The following is a 17,563-nucleotide window of genomic DNA, read 5'->3' on the forward strand; positions in this document are numbered from 1 at the left end:
AGGCCATTCATTGTACAGGGTTTCATTCTGGGGCCTGGATAAAAATGCATGCACCACTTTTCCTTTCTATTTGCAATAGATCCCGAAAGCTACGTATTATTTTTCTCCCACTTCACAAATTGTGCTTTACATTGGATTTGTCTGTCTCTAAAAATCCCCGCTAATACACATAATGAGAAAATGTGTCAAAGTCAGTGGGGTGTGAAAAGTTTAGCGAGACACTGTACTTACTTGCTAGTAACAAGCCAACTTTAACTCAAAAAAACATGAATGTCAAGGTTGCCAATGCGGAATGTCCGGTTTTATTAAGTTGTAGCAAATGTGTTGCTATGTGTGCAAAATGTTTTATGTCAAAAGTGGCTTCTGAGGGTTCATCTGTGCAGAACAGTGAATTCTTTCTTAATGAAAACCATTTAAATTAGCTTGTCTGAGGCTCTGTCACTTATTCTGTGGTTTCTTTGAAACATTTGCTTATTTATAGCTTTTTTCAAACATGAAAAGGCTCCTACACCCAGGGTTGTTTTGACACATAAAAAGGGAATTGAAAATGAAACAGATTTTGAATTGACCGTTTCAGGACTTTGTTCCAAATAGCCTGCCACAAAGTTGCAGTTTATTCCATTTTCTTTAGCTAAATATATTAAAAATAACAAAAAGTGTTGCAGAAGTAAAGTGGATTCTAGTACCAACAAGGTCATTGTCAATCCAGCTCAATTTGTAAAGCACCTTTCAAAGCAGTCAGCACTGACCAAATTGCTTAAATTTAAGGTTTAAAAAAGAATTAATGCAATACAAAATGTAGTAAAAATCAATTAAAAGTCCCAATAAGGATACACAATGTAGATACCAACAACCAAAACCAATGAAATGTGATAAAAGAACAAGCTGAAAACGTGGAAGTGTAGAAGTATGATGCAGACCCTCCAAGACTTTGTCAGGCCTGTGTCTGGATTTCTCCCCTAATTTCTTTAAAGGATAACTTTCAGTTATGGTTTAATTGCTGAAGATAGTGTTTTTAAAGACCCAAGGCTTCTTTATACCTTCAGGCTCCCTGATTTTTGAACATACACAGCACAACGTGGCATAATTGATAGCTACAAGAACTGGACAGAGAATTGAATAGGAGCCACCAAACCCCAAAAGAAATACAAAGAAAGAACCCTTTAGCCAATCATTTTAAATATTTGAAATCTAGAAAGCCAGTTCAACTGAAAAAACCTTAACTCGTGACTCCTACAGTAAGGGCACGGACCGCTTTGTCACGCTGAGGGGAATATTGCACTTCCTTTGTTTAGATTTACATGTCTCCTTGGTGGCGAGGGCCTCTGCAATCTAAGAGATCAGTCCCCAGCTTCCTCAAACACTCAACAAGTGGGTCAAAACTATCTTGATTGAGGTGTAATCCCAAGGCCAGACAATGTTTTTGTTTTATTTATTTTTTATTTGATGATTATGAAGTGCACATCTTGTGCAGCAGCACATACTCTCTTTGTTAGCGTTTCTTGGCAGGAAATGTTAAAAAAAAAATTAAAAGACCAAATTAAAGCTGTTTTGTAGGTTCCCAGAGGACCATAACCAAAACAAACACGCTGCGCAGGAACATGTTTTAGGAGGAAATGTTTAGATTCTTTATTTTTACAGCAATCTCACATTATAAAATATTGGAGTAAAACTCCCTGCATGTTAAAAAAGAAAAACGCCCACAAACATTTAATGCATGTTTAGCTTTTAATATTAATTTCAGGTTGCTGCATATCTGAAGTAATGTATCCCCTCTGATTCCAGCCGCAGTTCACGTCCTGTGAATATGCCGTAGTTATCTCCCTTTGCTTTTGCACCTTTTTGCCCTATACTTCTTCCTTCCACTCAACTTTCTACTAATATGCTTGGATGCACTGTAAAGACCTTTAATGGCTCAACCTTGTGAAGGGTTGTCCTTTTTGATTGCTTTTAGTATTTTTTATCTATCTATTTAGCTGGTATTTGTAATGTTTTTTTTTTTTTTTTTTTTGAGAAACCAACTTTCATTAGCACTAAAGTTTATTCAAATTAACACAAACAAACGCTTTGGATGTATCAGTCTGTGGTTAATGGATCTACTATATTAGCTTTTAATTTACAAACTTATAAAAATATTGATATAATAATTCACTTGTTCCCCTGTCGGCCTGCACTGACTTCAGTTGGGGAAGCGCTCCACCAGCAGGGGACTCACTTCATCTAAATGTTATCTTGTTTAAAAAAAAATGGCATCTGTTCAAGAGCTGGAACCCGCCGACAAGGGTTGACAAGGGTTTGCTGTCATCTCTAAAGTGGTTGAGCAGAAACGTGGCTGATCTGGCAGCTTTACGCACAAACGGAGCGACACACCGTCGAGCAGAGAGCGCAGGTGCGGAGTGCGGACGGCTTGCTATTTAGGTAAGTGGCGACATGTTTTAAGAAAACTTTATAGATGCGGTGCTATCGGATCAGTACAGGTTGATGGTAAAGACCGGTTCTCTTCCTGAACTCCTGTGTCTGTAAAGCGTTTGAAAACGCGGCGCTGAGGTGAACTTTTTAAGCGCAATGGAAACAGGACATTGGCCACCAACTCTTCCTCTTTCATTTCAGCTCTGAAGCAGATTTTTTTTTATCTGTTCTCAGGATCTTATCGAGGAAATTTTGTTTGCTGACTCTGTAAAATAAAGTCTTTCAGTTCCTGAGAAAATTAAATGGATTGAGTTGATGGCAGATACGTTAAAGTCAGACATATTTACATTTAGTTTAATTTTGACATTGACGTGTACAAAATAAAAACAAGTATCTATGCCCCTTAGCAGCAGCTCGGACTGGAGTTTGCCTTTTCTTGAACACCCAAGTGTTCCCCTGGATCAATTGTAAAGCCAGCTGGCCTGAGAATATATTAAATTAATTATGACCAAGTAAGAGTGTGTCTCTTGGACAGTGATCACCAAAGGACATCTAGATGTCCTACTTTGCAGTGATATATCCTGTTTCACTCAGCAGCAAACCGGTTCCTGTTGAACAAAAGGCTGGTTGAAGTCATGTCACGCTCCACGTAGCAGATCTTAGTCCCTGCTGCAGATGACAGCTGATCATTAGCGATGAGGTGGAGTTGCCTCGTGAGATCAAAAAAAAAAACGATGAGTTGCGTGTCACTTATTAACTGGCGTGGGAGCCTTAAGGTGAGCCTCACCTGCTGCCACGTGGATCTGATCCGGGCATACTGTGGCAGCAGAGCAGGAGAGTTCAGGTGTTTGCTGAGAGGTGTGTTGTGTTTGTTCACTCTCACCGGCTCCCAGCTCTCACTGCTCCGTCCTGTGGGACTGCTCCCTGAAGAGACCAGGAGGGAGGAGGAACAGGGTTGGCTGGATCACCGGCTGCTGTGACACATGCCCAGTTGCACTAACTGGTGTGAGTTTTTTTTTTTTTTTTTTGTTCCTTCTTCCCGTTTGACATCTTTGGTTTCATGCTGAAAAAGGTTAGTGAATGTCTACCAGGTAAAAGCAAGTAATGGTAACAGGAGAGCGTGTCGTTTAAGGCCTTCATGTAAGTGGTGGCCTTTAACAGTTGCCAAGGAGGAAAACTCAAGAGAATTTCTGTGTTTTTTTGTTTTTTCTTTCTGTTTATTAGCCTCCGAGGGATCGCCTGTCCTGAAACATGCGTCTGCTTCGCCGGCGGCTGTCTCCTCTAAAGCTGGTCCTCCTTGGGGGCACTCTTTTCATGGTGATCCTGGTGGTTCTCCAGAGGGATGTTGGCTCCTCGAATACCGGAGAGCCCTGGCTGCAGGACCTGGCCCACAAGAGGGACGAGGTGATGGACATGGTGCGAAGCGCCGTGAACAACATGGGCTTCCAGATCGGAGCTCCACAGCCGCCGCCGGTGCAGGCGCAGCCCACAGAGGACCTTAAATGCCCCTCTGGATTTTACAGTCGAGCTGATCTCAAGCCTCACCTGGAGAGACCGCCGCAGGACCCTCAGAGCCCCGGGGCTGATGGTAAAGCGTTCGTGCAGGACAACATGACTCCCGAGGAGCAGAAGGAGAAGGATGAGGGCATGACGCGGCATTGCTTCAACCAGTTTGCCAGTGACAGGATCTCACTTAGCCGCAGTCTTGGGGATGACACAAGGCCTCCAGAGTAAGCTGAAGACTTTCCACTAATCTTTTTTTCGGGCTAATCGCTGTTGTGGCAACAGGTGTGTTGACGTTTAGACACGAGACGACACCTCTCGGTTTCTCAGACAGAGCTGTGCTCGCACAGGTCAATCATTTGCAAGCATTTTCACAATTTTCTTTGAGGACTTTAAGGGCTTACAGAGCCTGTGTTGCTAAACCTGACAGTGTGCAATAACAGAGACGGACACGTCAGAGTAAATACTCCTGCTGTTAGCAAGGAACACACCCATTCACCTTCGGGTGGCAGCCGTTCCGTTTACCTTTTACAGATTACAAAAAAATGCTGTTCACAATGATGGTTGTGTGATGAATGTAGCTCGCTGATGCGTTTCAAACTAAAACCATGGGAACTTTGAATATCTGCACACAATGGGCTCTTGTGTGATGTTGTGGGAGACCTTGTGTGACTTTCATTTCACCTGATATGCCTCCTGCTCTTTTTTTCAGGTGTGTGGACAGGAGGTTTCCCCGCTGCCCTGCGCTGCCCACCACCAGTGTCATCATCGTCTTCCACAATGAAGCCTGGTCCACGCTCCTCAGGACGGTCTACAGCGTCCTGCACACGTCTCCAGCCATCATGCTGAAGGAGATCATCTTGGTCGACGACGCCAGTACGGCAGGTAACGGTGTGACACGTGGATGATGAGGAAATGGGAATGCAGAGTAAAGTAAATGTTAGCATGAGGGGTAGTACACCAAAGCCACTGTGCAAATTCCTACTTTTACAGAATGGAGTCCAGATCTGCACCTCAGCGAATGATTCGATCTCCTCTTCAAATTGTGTGGCTTAATTGAGCAGAAGTGGTACAGAAAGAGCGGGCCCAAAACTCTCAATATAATATAAAGCTACCAGAATAAAGTCTTATTAAATAAATGTAGCCACTGATCAGATTTTATCACCTGTTTTAAGTTTGTGATTCAAGTTTAAACTTGCTGTTTGCCACCCATTGCTTTAGGGATTTTTAGCAGAGGTGGAGCTGAGTGTTTTTGCTTTGCTTTTTGCTTTCTTTTTTTTCTTCTTCTTTCTTCTTACATGAAATTCTGCTTTTTGGTACAGGTAGGGCTTTTAAAGAACGTTCTCTTTGGCACACCCAGTATTTATGATCTTTTAATTTTTCTAGGTAAAAAAATAATAATTAGCATTAAGCAAACAAAGCAACTTGTTGGCTATTTCTCATTGGCTGTTAGAGATGGGCCAGTCTGATTCAAAGTATCAGATTGAGTCCCTAATTACAGCCTTTTTAACGAATCAGTATCAAGTCCCTGATCATCATACCTCCTGATATTTGTTTTTGGTGTACTGCCGATGAGTTTGCCACCTTTTCTTTCAACCGGATATTATTGCAGATAAGTGAGTGAGTCAAGAATCTTGGATTTCTGCAGAAAACTGTACGATCTGTACCACTATGCCCGTCTACTTCAATTCAAAATGACCAAATTCAGAACATAAACACAAACTTCAGTCAACCAGCTTCAGATGTGATGCAGATGCAGAGATGGTCTACGGTTCAATCCCCACTCTGTGCGTTGAAATGAGCCACATATCTCGCTGTTTCTCCAAGGCGGAAGCTCAAAGGGTGTGATTGCTGTTAATGAGTAACTAATAGATTGAAGTGCTTTATTACCTTAGGGAGTCTTTCTTTGCATTCTTTCGTCCTTGAATTGTAGCAGTGTGCAACCTTGGCCTCCAGGCCACCACATGCACATATGGACCCCCCAGTGGTGCTCAACCACTTGCCCTTCAGCCCGGGATGAGAAAAGTGCCCAATTTGGAACCAACTTTTTTGCTTCATTTATCAATATTTAAGAATAAAAATGTCCCTGCCTGCCATCATTTTCCCCCGAAAACTGTTTTGATATGTGACGGGCATTCGCGTTCTCATGAGAATTCTGCACCGACCCTATCCACGGCGCGCACGACCACTCACCTTGCCACTCCGTCCTCCTCCACTTAACCCTGATGAAATGCTGGGCGCCAAGCCAAATCGATGCAGCCGAGCTGACACATTTCTCCTTTGACCCACAGCATCAGACGAATAACATCCGTGTTTGAGGAATCTCTGACGTTGCTTGGTGCAAAATTAACCACAATGCTCAACATTCTAGCGCCACCGAACACATTAGGTGGCATCTGATGTGACGTTTCCTAAAAACAAAAACTAATTGGAGAAGGGGACATTTGAGCGTCACTCTTTGTGTGAAACGCTTGCCTTTTCACACAAAGAGCATCCATGCATAACACACAGCCTACACGTTTTGTACTCATGAAATCCACCTTGTCCAGCTGTTTACTGGCGTTTTCCAGGTTTAATGAAAAGGATGGACAGAGAAAGCTGCAGCAGACAGAAAGCCGGTCAGTTTACTGCTTTACAAAGCAGACCACTTGGCTAATTTTGTTTCATTAGAAGCCTTAATTATCTTGATGTGAAAGCTCAAAAGACAAGTTTGTTGGGCACAGACATTTAGCAGTAAAATGTCAAGTAGCTCTCACAATAAGGTATTGAAAATAGAAACAAACACTATGTAATATTTATAGCACCCCTGCCAAAACTCTGTTCTGTGTAGGAAAAGACACCTCTAGTCAAAGAGTTATTTTTATACCAGCATTTCTACTTTAGCGAATGAGGAATTACCTTTCTTGGTATTTAACACTACAACTTAGACAGATTTTATTGTCATTCAACTGCACATTCAAAATGTGCTTTTTAGAGAGATTTCATTGCAAGGGTCTGGATAAAAACAGAAGACAATTAAAAGTAAGGCAGTATAAGTAAATGCAATATAAGAAAAATGTATCAGACCATGTGTACCATCTTTTTCGGACCATAAGGCCCACAAAATGTTCTTCCCAAGTGCGTAATACCACTCCGCCCCTTCACGTACACAGCTCTCTATCTGTCTCTGTCGGGAGGACAGAGTAGTTGAACTACACTGTCCTGTTTCTAACATAAGGCCAAAATAAACTTAAGTTACTAGGGCAGCCTAAAGGCTCTCATATACTCGGGCGTACTGTCCACATACTATGAGCTGCACGGATTCCATGCCGACTCTCCGTAATGCTCCGAATATCCATTGAGTGAAGAGGCTTTCTTTGCTAACCAAAGTTGTACTTACGCATTTTAACAGATTTTTGAGCGCATCGTACCACATAAATTATAAGGCGCATGATCAATTTTTGAGAAAATCTAAGGATTTTAAGTGTGCCTTATAATCCAAAAGATATGATTAAAATTTAATAAAAAATAGTGCAAGTATGTGTGGCAGCAGGATGTATTGTAACAGTGAATGGGTAATATGATATCACCATAGTACAAACTGTACCATAGTACGGGAGGGGGACTATTGTGAGTTTAGCAGTCTTATAATGCGTGGAATGACGTTGTTGTGGAATCTGGTTGTTCTGCATTTGAAGCTGCTGAACCTCTTGCCAGAGGGCAGCAGGGTAAACAGTCCATGATGAAGTTGGGATGGGTCTTTCATAGTTTTCTGAGCCCTGTTCATGCAGCGTCTGCCAGCAGTTTTATGGATGGAGGGAATCGTTGTGCTGATGATTCTCATCACTGTCCTCACCACTCTACACATTTCCAGTGTGAGGCATTGCAGGCCCCAAACCAGAAAGCATTGCAGCTGCTCTCTATTGTTCCTCTGTAGAAAGTGGTGAGAATGGGGGGAGGGAGGGTTTTCCTCCTCATCTGTGATCGTGTGGTCCTTCACCGGGACCAGATCATGGGAGTGAGTGTGACAGGGAGGTAATCGTTGAATGATGAAATTGTGTGTCTTTTTTTTTTTTGGGCACTTGTATGATGGTTGAAGTCTTGAAACAGGAAGGGACGACAAGCATGGGTTAGCGAGGTGTTAAATATGTCATTGAGGATGTGAGCCAGCTGGTCCACACCGTCTTTGAGTGTTGTTGGGCCCGCAGCTTTTCATGCGTTGAGTCTTCTCAACATTCTCCAGCTGTCTCAAGTCTGGGTTCGAATTTCAGCCTGGGGTTCTCTGGATGGAGTTTGCATGTTCTCTCTGTGCATTGAGGAGTTTTCTCCTGGTACTCCTACTTCAACTTTGTAAGAAAACAGTAAAATAATTTGGACGGTGTTTTCAGCCTTATGGAGATGAAAGTCACTCTTTTTATGCACCGCACAACATTGATTTACTTCATTTCTAAATTTTGTAACATAACGGCAAAAAAAAGAGAAGGTATAAAAACAAAAATATATCCTGCAGTGTCTTTTTATTTTTTTATTTTATTCATGTTGTGATAGGGTTTTTTTTTTTTTTTTGGCTTGTTTGTAGAAAAACACTGCTGCTGATCAAATGAAATGTGTGTACTGGGTAGTATTTCATGCAAATGCAAGTCTATGTCTAAATCACATATTGGCATAGAGGAAACATTTGGGGATTGTTTCTCTTAGTTTTTTTTATATTTTCTTTCTTTCTGTATTTCCTTTTGATCATTTATTAATTCATTGTTAGTGCTTTTGAAAATTTGACTACATCTCCTTGAGCCTGTGTTTTTTATAGGTTTATGGTTTATGTAGTTAGGCTAAACATATTTGCTTTACTGAGGGAAGCTTTATTATACCTATAAATCCTCCCTTGACTGCCAACCCTTGATGGTTTATTTTATTGCTGTTAAGGTATTATATACAGAGTTATGCCAAACATGATGGAGGAACAGAGGGAGAGAAATAACAAGGCTAGAGTAAGAGAAAGAGAGAACAGACACAAAGACACAAAACTTACAACAGCCAGCTGCTAAAACAAACAAAAAAAAACTATGGCCAAAATGGGGAAAGATAACCACAGACACTGGCAAAGAGACAAAAAAATAATAATAAAACACTGGGGGCAACAACACCATTCTGAGTTGTTTGGTAATGGTTTTCATTTTGGGTCATAAGTGCTGTCCAAATAGTGCAGTCAGTAAGCAAGGAGGTAGGAAAAGGAGCCTGTATGCTTCCTCCCAGAGCTTCTTTAGCAGACGGACCTTACGATGTCCTTCACTGGCGCTAAGGAGCTATAAGGTATCCCACAATCCTTTGCCTGACATGACGTATAAGCTAAGCCCACCTCACGGAAATTTACAAAAATGTTGGGAGAAAAGAAAGTGTGCACTCTGTGGTCCATTTTTCGAAGGCTGTAGGCCCGGATTTGACTTGCATAGTCCGTCACATAATGACGTTGGAGTTGATGGCTGTCTGAAATCAGCACAGCAGTCTCCTCAAAGCTCCTTTTCTACCCACGATAAAGTTCTTACGGTCAACTTTATGAAAGGTCAAAGAAAAGAAGGTAGGAGCTATAATTAGACAAATTCGGATGGCGCCTCTCTCCCTCAGCCATAGCGACCTTCCAATCAAGCACATTCAGCTCAACTGTTGCCTTCTCATCACACTCATGCTTCCCACCCGTTTCCCCTGCTTTAAGCTTTCATGTCTTATTTGCTCCTTGCTGGATTTCTGCTCATGCCCACACATGTCTATGCTCATGCTTGTTTGTTGCCATGCTAATGGTGAGAGTCACAGGGCAATGCAACAACTGTAGTGTGTGACTGAGATAACATGCAAAATATGTGGTTTAGGCCTTACATGAATTGTGCCCAATGATGGGTGCAGAGGGCCACTGCCATCCCTCCTCCAGGTATCAGAAGCAAGTGGAGAAGACCCAAAGACCTCGAACACCTGCAGCCAACCACAGGGACACAATGCACCACCCCATCCCCCAACGACATAGCTCCCACGGCCATGGAGCAGAGCCCCTCCAGGAACTTTTGGCAACAGCCTGTCAACCAGACCCCAATCACCCAAGCATGAGTGAGAAACGAAATCCAGGGACCCGAATGCACAGGGCCGGCCCGATATCCGAGAGGATAGAGTACCTATATCTTCTTCCATTGCACCAAATATATAAAAAAATAGAATTCATGTTTCGGTTGGTACATTTTGTTGCTAAATTATTCATATATTCTTAAAAAAAGGTTTAGGTTATAATGCATTATAGTAGAGGAAGTGAATGTCCCATTTCATAATTTGCCATGTAGATACACTGGTCAGATGAGACCAAAGATAAGTGTTTTGTACTGCATGCAAAACACTATGGGTGGTGGAAAAGCTACACCATTCTCATCGCACCCAACACATCCTTCACACAGTAGAATATGGTGAAGGCAGTTTTTCAGCAGGAACGTGGAAGCTTGTCGGAGATGATGGGAAGATGAGTGGAGTTAAAAATAGGGCAATCTCGGAAGGACGCCTGTTGGAGGCTGCAAAAAAACGTGAAGCCCTGAGACAGAGTTTCACAACCAGCCAGAGCTTCGATGGAATGGTTCAGCTCAAATATCCATGTTGTAGAATGGCCTAGTCAAAGCCCGGAAATAATTCCAACAAAACCTCAGAAATGCTGTTCATAAATGCCCTTTGTTCATTCTGAGCAAGTTTAAGGTGATTTGCAAAGAGAAATGGGCAAAAGGATTACTGTAGGCTGTAGATCTTCACTTGCAGTTGCAACGATATATGGTTCTAAAAAAGTATTTATTCTAAGGGCTGAATACGTTTTTTTTTGTTCTTTTTTTGTTTTTTTTATCTTGAAACCCATGCATTGTTTTCCTTCCACTTCACAATTGTGCACTACTTTATGTTGGCGTATAATATCTGAAAATTTGATGTGACATGAATACTTTTTTTTAAAAGCACATATAAACCACGTTATTCTTGCTGCCACATTCATAGCTACATAACCAGCTGTTATTTATTAATAACCGTTGTCCCATTAACTGAGCCAGAAATAGTCTGTCATTGTTGCCCTCTTAGCTGCATGCACACATTTCCTCCTTTACTACCGCTTCTCTTTTACGCCTCCAGAGCTTTAGCTTTTTGTTGCAACGCGCTTGACGTGTGGGTTGCCGAGTCCGCTCAGCCTGAAACTGAGCATGATGGGACGTTTATTGTGGGCACAAAAGCTTCTAGACGGGAAGTTTGATACACTTTTACCCACTGCGTTTCCTCTTCGCTGCGTACGTCGGTACAAGCTTGATGAACGTTTGACTTTTGCACGTCCTAGTCAGTGAGGTGGCGTGACACACAGCAGACTGAGTTGTTTTACAGTTTTAGATTTGCGGTTTGTCGCTCACGTGGCACAACTGAGGTGAATCTTCACTTTACGTCATTGCTAATGTTTTCTTTAAAGAGCTGTTTTTAACCCATGTTTTTGAATCCGACAGACCACCTGCAGAAAAAGCTGGAGGACTTTGTGGAGCAGTTTAAGATCGTCCGTGTTGTCAGGCAGCCAGAGAGGAAAGGCCTGATCACGGCCAGGCTGCTGGGAGCCAGCATAGCAACGGCTGAAGTGCTTACCTTCCTTGATGCGCACTGTAAGGACACCTCTGCACACACAACAGCGCTGTGGTACACAAACCACCGGCTAGCATGTTATGTTGCACACTGTTGCCTGACTTTCTGCTAATAGAAACTGAGCTACAAAAATGTGCTTGAACAAACCTCTTAATGTCGAGCTGAAATTAACTTGAACCCTAAGTGGATGGTGTTGCTTGATGTTTAGTCTCTGCAATATTTAGTAGAATATGCTGCTTAGTCTAACACCTGTTTACCCAGCAGAAAATATTTAAAAACAACAACTGGGTGCACAAATTTGAAGTTACTGTTGATTTCTAATATATCAAACATAACACTGTAAATACATTCCCACTAATATGTGGATAAATGTCTGTGAGAAGAAAAACACGCCATAATTCTGGCTGAGTATTTAACAGCTCTTCTTTTCAGAATTGGTGGTCCTTATTTAAATTGATTGCATTCCAGACATGGAGCAGGCGTTCAAACATAGTCCAAAAACCTGTGCACCCAACTTGTTTTGCTGTTATGTAACCGTTCTGAAATGAATGATGCAAAGCTCTAAATTAATGCCGTTCATGGCGAAACCCCTGGCAAGAGATGCAAGTTAGTTTGTGCAGCAGAGCTTTCATAGCAAATGTCAAGTCCTTTTCTTTCCTTCCTTCGTGGTCAGGCGAGTGTTTTCACGGTTGGCTAGAACCTCTCTTGGCCCGGATAGTTGAGGAACCCACCGCTGTAGTCAGCCCAGAGATCACCACCATTGACCTCAACTCCTTCAACTTCCACAAACCTGTGGCCACCAACCGCGCCTACAACCGCGGCAACTTCGACTGGAGCCTGACGTTCGGCTGGGAGCCGATACCCGAGGAGGCGAAGAGGCTGCGCAAGGATGAAACCTACCCTGTAAAGTAAGATGGATCCTGCTGTTTTCACTCTTTAAAGTGCTGAATAATTTAAGGCCCTAAAGCCTTTGGATCTGCTCATGACAATTTCAGGACGCCTACTTTTGCTGGAGGCCTTTTCTCCATCTCAAAGCAGTACTTTGAGCACATCGGAACGTACGATGACAAGATGGAGATCTGGGGAGGAGAAAATGTGGAAATGTCCTTCAGGGTCAGTCTCTCCCATCTGTTTTCCCACAGTTGTCCGTATTACTCAATAAGTGACCTTGACGTTTAAGTCAAACATTTATCTGTGTGAAGGTGTGGCAGTGTGGGGGTCAGCTGGAGATCATTCCCTGCTCGGTGGTGGGCCACGTTTTCCGCACCAAAAGCCCACACACCTTCCCCAAGGGCACCGAGGTTATCACGCGCAACCAGGTGCGCCTGGCTGAAGTCTGGATGGACGATTTTAAGAAGATCTTCTATCGCCGCAACAAAAACGCTGCAGTGATGGCCAGTGAGGTCTGTTTTCTAATACTGGTGATGCACAATCCAGATGTTCAGTCTTTTTTTTTTTTTTTTTAAGAATAACAGCGTGTTTAAAAAGAAAAGTGAGTAAAGCGCTAAATGCTTTTGTTTCCCATACTAGCAAACGCATCAGGAGCGCTGCCCATTCTATTCCAAATCAGAATATCAAGCAAACTGAACCACACTTTTGTTCCTCAGCAGAACATGAAACAAACAAATACTGTTCAAAAAACAGCAGTCCATGCATTCGTCTTTTAGAAACTCAGACGTTTAGTGTTTAAACTGCAATTTCAATTGTGTGTCCCCTTCAGCTAACGGTAACATGACCTCTTCAAGTATTTTCATAGTAAAGCATGAGAAACATCCCCGCAAAACATCACAAAATCACATAGGGCCGTGACTTGAATTCGATGTTTAGGGTTGTCTGACAAGCAGTCTGGACCACTAGGCCCCAAAAGAACAACCATGTTCGTCAGGTTTTCAGAGATTACTATTTTATAATTAGATTATACAACCTTCCTTGGAGTGGAATCAGCAGCCTGCCTATTAGCTTGCTTATTTTTGTATTACTGCCTCTAATATTATAGTAAATAGTACTGGATATTAGTAGAATTTCTACCAAAAAGTGACTAATCAGTTTTTTTTTAAGTTGGACTGCAAATATTTTGTACACAGCTCTAGTTGGTTGTTTTGACTTGGCATGTATTGACGACAGATCTTTTTATCACTATAGAATAAATATGGCGACATCTCTGATCGCCTCAATCTGAGGGACAGGCTTCACTGCAAGAACTTCACCTGGTACCTGAACACCATCTACCCAGAGATATTCATTCCAGACCTAAAGCCAGAAAAATTTGGAGCAGTGAGTCAATTTTTAACATCAACATCTAAAATAATATGAACTGTGTCGGATCCATTGCCCGAGTCGCTTTCTTATTCTATGTCCGTGTTTGCTATAGCTCAGAAACTCGGGATCTAGAACCTGCCTGGATGTTGGCGAGAACAACCAGGGAGGCAAAGCTGTGATAATGTATCAGTGCCATAACATGGGAGGAAACCAGGTACAGGAACCTCTGATTTCTCAGCAGGATATGAAGAATTTGAGATGAAGATAACTGGATGTTGTCTATTATGGTTTGGCTCTAACTAGATGATTTGTGTTTTAGTACTTTGAGTATTCTTCACACAAGGAGCTGCGTCACAACATCGGAAAGCAGCTGTGTCTCCATGCCAACGATCAATCGGAGCCAGTGAAGATTGAGCTGTGCCAGCTGAAGGGGAGGGGTACCAGTTTGTCACCACAACAGGAGTGGGTCTTTACTGAGGTAAGCAACCTTTACTTTTTTTCAGTACCAGATAGAAACTTTTATACATGTCTTACTGAACAGTGCCTAACATTTATGCTTTTATTTACTGTAAAACAACACTGTTCAAACATCTTTTTTTAACCTAATTTGTTCACATTATTTTGACATAATACACTGCTCTTATTTCCATTATGAGTATAATTAGAAATGGGCTACATACATACATTTCCGTAAAAGAAGAGCATTCATTTCCACAATATGAGTAGTGCTGTACACTGCAAAAAAGGAACTAAAAGTAAGTTAAATTTTCTTGAAATCAGTGAATTTTTCCTTGATTAAAGCAGGTAAATAAGACTATTTGCCAATGGAATAAGATTTTTGCACTTAAAATAAAAACACTTCATCTCCATCATTTTATTTTAAGTGCAGGATATCTAATTATCTTATTTTAGGGGTAAAAATACTCATTCCATTGGCAAATAATCTTATTTAGCTCCTCAAATCAAGGAAAAATACACTAATTTCAAGAAATGTTTACTTACTTTTAGTTCCCTTTTCGCAGTGTATTACTTATGCCTAAATACCACAGACAATTCACTAAACATCCTAATGTTCAGTTAAATTGTATGGAAGACATCTGAAAGCAAACATTTTCATGTTTTTACACAGAGGCGCCACTGGATGTACATCTGAACATTTGAATGAGCCGATTCTAAGTCATGTATTTGCTTTGATCTAAACTAGTCAAATTGTCCCTCTGGATGCATGTTTAGGGCCGTTTTGTAGCCTCATACAAGTTTCCTTCCAGGATTGGTCTATATTTGGCTTTTTGCATCAACTCTGACCAGCTACGTTTCTCCTGCTGGGAAAAAAAAGCATTTCCACATCATGATGCCACCACCTCCAAGCTTTATAATGGGGATGTTGTGTTCAGTGTTAGTTTTCCACCACACATAGAATTTTGCATCTTGGCCAAAAGATTTTCAGATATTTAATAATATAAAAAAATTAAAAATCATAAACCTTATCACCTCAAAGCCCAATAAAATAAAACCAAAAGGTACCGGTAGGATAAATGTGTGAAAGAGAATGAATAATTTTGCAGGGTCATATAACATCCACTACATGGAGACATTTCCTGAACTCTAACATATACTAAAATCATTTTTTGGCCCCTTTTTAAATATATTTAGGAGATTATTGAGGAAAAATCGGAAACTTTAAAACCCAATTTACCCTCGATTTGCATATTGTCCCTACACTGATGATGTTCTGTGGTTTTCTTAAACAGTAAACAGAATAAGTGGAAGTAAAGACGCACATCTGTCGGTTAAATCTGTCAAGCCCTCAACTGTCCACTGCAGGCCAAGATGGAGTTGAAACTAAATGCCATTAGTGGGGTAAAGGTTTTTAATTAATTGTGTAAGCATCAGAACATCAGTGTATATGGACACTCCTTCAGGAGTTGGCTCTACACTGCAAAAATGGATCTAAAAATAAGTAAAATGTTCTTAAAGTTAGTGTATTTGTCCTTGATTTGAGCAGGTAAAAAAGATGATTTGCCAATGGAATAAGATTTTTGCACTTAAAATAGGAACAATTCATCTCCATCATCTTATTTCAAGTGCAGGATGTCTAATTATCTTATTTTAGGGGTTAAAATACTCATTCCATTGGCAGATAATCTTATTTACAAGCTCAAATCAAGGACAAATACACTAACTTTAAGAACATTTTACTTATTTTTAGATCCATTTTTGCAGTGTAAGCGGCTTCTCAAAGGTTTGGGGCTCTTTTAGGACAGCTTCATTCCTCTGCTTGGTCAGCCCAGGAAACAACTGTAGCAGCTCTCAGATACTTAACTTTTGTTTGCGTTAAGAAACAGTAGTTTGATCTCTGAACTCCAGAAGGGTTCTATGTGTGTGCCTAATGCCACTAGCCGTAGTATCATATGCATCCGGTGATCTTAATCCTAAAAGGTGGAGGGGGAAAAAAAGTAAAATAAATCACTGATTTTTGATGTATTAAATAAACATAACTGTTGTCAAGTGCATTAATCCACTAAATTGAGCTTTTGTGTAGTTTCTTCTGATGTTCCTTATTTTTCCTTACAGGAAAGTCTTCTGAAGAATCCAAGCAGTGGGAAATGTTTACAACTGAGAGGGGATCAGGTTAAGATGGACCACTGTAATGCTGCAGATCCCTTCCAGCACTGGAGCTTCAGCTGACCTCCCAGTCTGCCCAGTAGGTGACCTCTGGCACCTCCCTGTTACCTGACTCAGCAAGCTGAAGCAAGAGAGCTAAAGCACTACGGATCCAGAAGGATGGATGGAAAGCTTTGGGCAAGTGGCCATACCGATGACCAGGAAAAGATCGAGGACAAGACACAGACAATGTCTGACTTTTTTTTTTTTCTTTTTTTTTTTAAACAGAGAGCTCTTAAATTGGGTTGAACTGTTTTTATTTTATTTATGGACAAAACTCAGGAAACTGTTTTTACTTTGGTTGGGGGATCTGCGGATTTGTCTGAGTTTAGCAGTGGCAGCTTTATGAGGATTTTGAACTGTGATAACTGAAAGTCACTTGTTTTACACTCCAATATGAAAGAAATGTATATTAATGTAATTGTTGTCTTAATGAATGTGGAAATGTTATATTGGAAGAGGATTAAAGACATATTTTTAAAATATTTTTAATCATTTTGTTTAGCTTTGTAACTTACTTTTTATTATAAATGATAAAAAATTATTTTCTATCACATTAAGTATCTTGAAAACAATTTCCAAAAGTATGTTTTTGAAAATGGCAGAAGTTTTTCTAGTGAAATTGATCTATCGACTGTTTATACTGGCACAAAATCTGGGAAATGTTGCTCTGATTTTTTATGTATTGAAGGTTAAACTACATTTTTAGAATTACTACAAATATTAAACCAAGACTTAAATCCTTTGTAACACAAATCTTCTTGAATGCTTTTTCTTTTTTTGCATGTCCTTTTGATATATGGGTGATGGTCATATAATTAGAATATCACGAAAAAGTAGATTTAACCCCAGTAAATCCATTCAAAAAGTGAGACTTATATATTATATTCATTCATTACACACCGACCGATATATATCAAGACTGGAATTACAAAATTAAAAGAAATAAACTCTTGAAATATATTCGTCTGTGTGTAACAAATGGATATAATATACAAGTCTCACTTTTTGAACGGAATTACTGAAAATAAAATAAATAAAAAATCATAATATTCTAATTATATGACCAACATCTGAATATCAGGCTTCCCAGATAGAGAAGCTGGTTGCCTACATG

At 40.7% G+C, this 17,563-nt stretch overlaps 1 protein-coding gene across 2 annotated transcripts; it reads left to right on the forward strand.

Annotated features, from left to right (window-relative positions):
* Positions 1-2,227: 2,227 nt before the first annotated feature.
* galnt6 (UDP-N-acetyl-alpha-D-galactosamine:polypeptide N-acetylgalactosaminyltransferase 6 (GalNAc-T6)) lies at positions 2,228-17,202 on the forward strand. Of its 2 annotated transcripts, none has more exons than XM_021318511.2 (11): positions 2,228-2,418; positions 3,634-4,139; positions 4,625-4,797; positions 11,394-11,543; positions 12,197-12,431; positions 12,519-12,636; positions 12,726-12,926; positions 13,666-13,797; positions 13,895-13,996; positions 14,102-14,260; positions 16,357-17,202. In XM_021318511.2, exons 2-11 carry the CDS (start codon positions 3,661-3,663, stop codon positions 16,468-16,470), a joined length of 1,863 nt encoding a protein of 620 aa, XP_021174186.2. In that variant the 5' UTR covers positions 2,228-2,418; positions 3,634-3,660; the 3' UTR covers positions 16,471-17,202. The 2 variants fall into 2 exon arrangements, with proteins under 2 accessions (XP_021174186.2, XP_012721974.2); XM_012866520.3 differs by lacking the exon at positions 2,228-2,418 and adding an exon at positions 3,251-3,481.
* Positions 17,203-17,563: the final 361 nt, after the last annotated feature.

The sequence above is a fragment of the Fundulus heteroclitus genome, chromosome 1, assembly GCF_011125445.2.
Source record: "Fundulus heteroclitus isolate FHET01 chromosome 1, MU-UCD_Fhet_4.1, whole genome shotgun sequence".
In the NCBI taxonomy this organism is placed as follows: domain Eukaryota; kingdom Metazoa; phylum Chordata; class Actinopteri; order Cyprinodontiformes; family Fundulidae; genus Fundulus; species Fundulus heteroclitus.

Coding starts and splice junctions, on each gene's coding strand:
- galnt6 (XM_021318511.2), top strand. CDS start 3,661: ATGCGTCTGCTTCGCCGGCGGCTGTCTCCTCTAAAGCTGGTCCTCCTT. Junction 13,798..13,894: donor AGCCAGAAAAATTTGGAGCA/GTGAGTCAATTT, acceptor TGTTTGCTATAG/CTCAGAAACTCGGGATCTAG. Junction 14,261..16,356: donor AGGAGTGGGTCTTTACTGAG/GTAAGCAACCTT, acceptor TTTTCCTTACAG/GAAAGTCTTCTGAAGAATCC.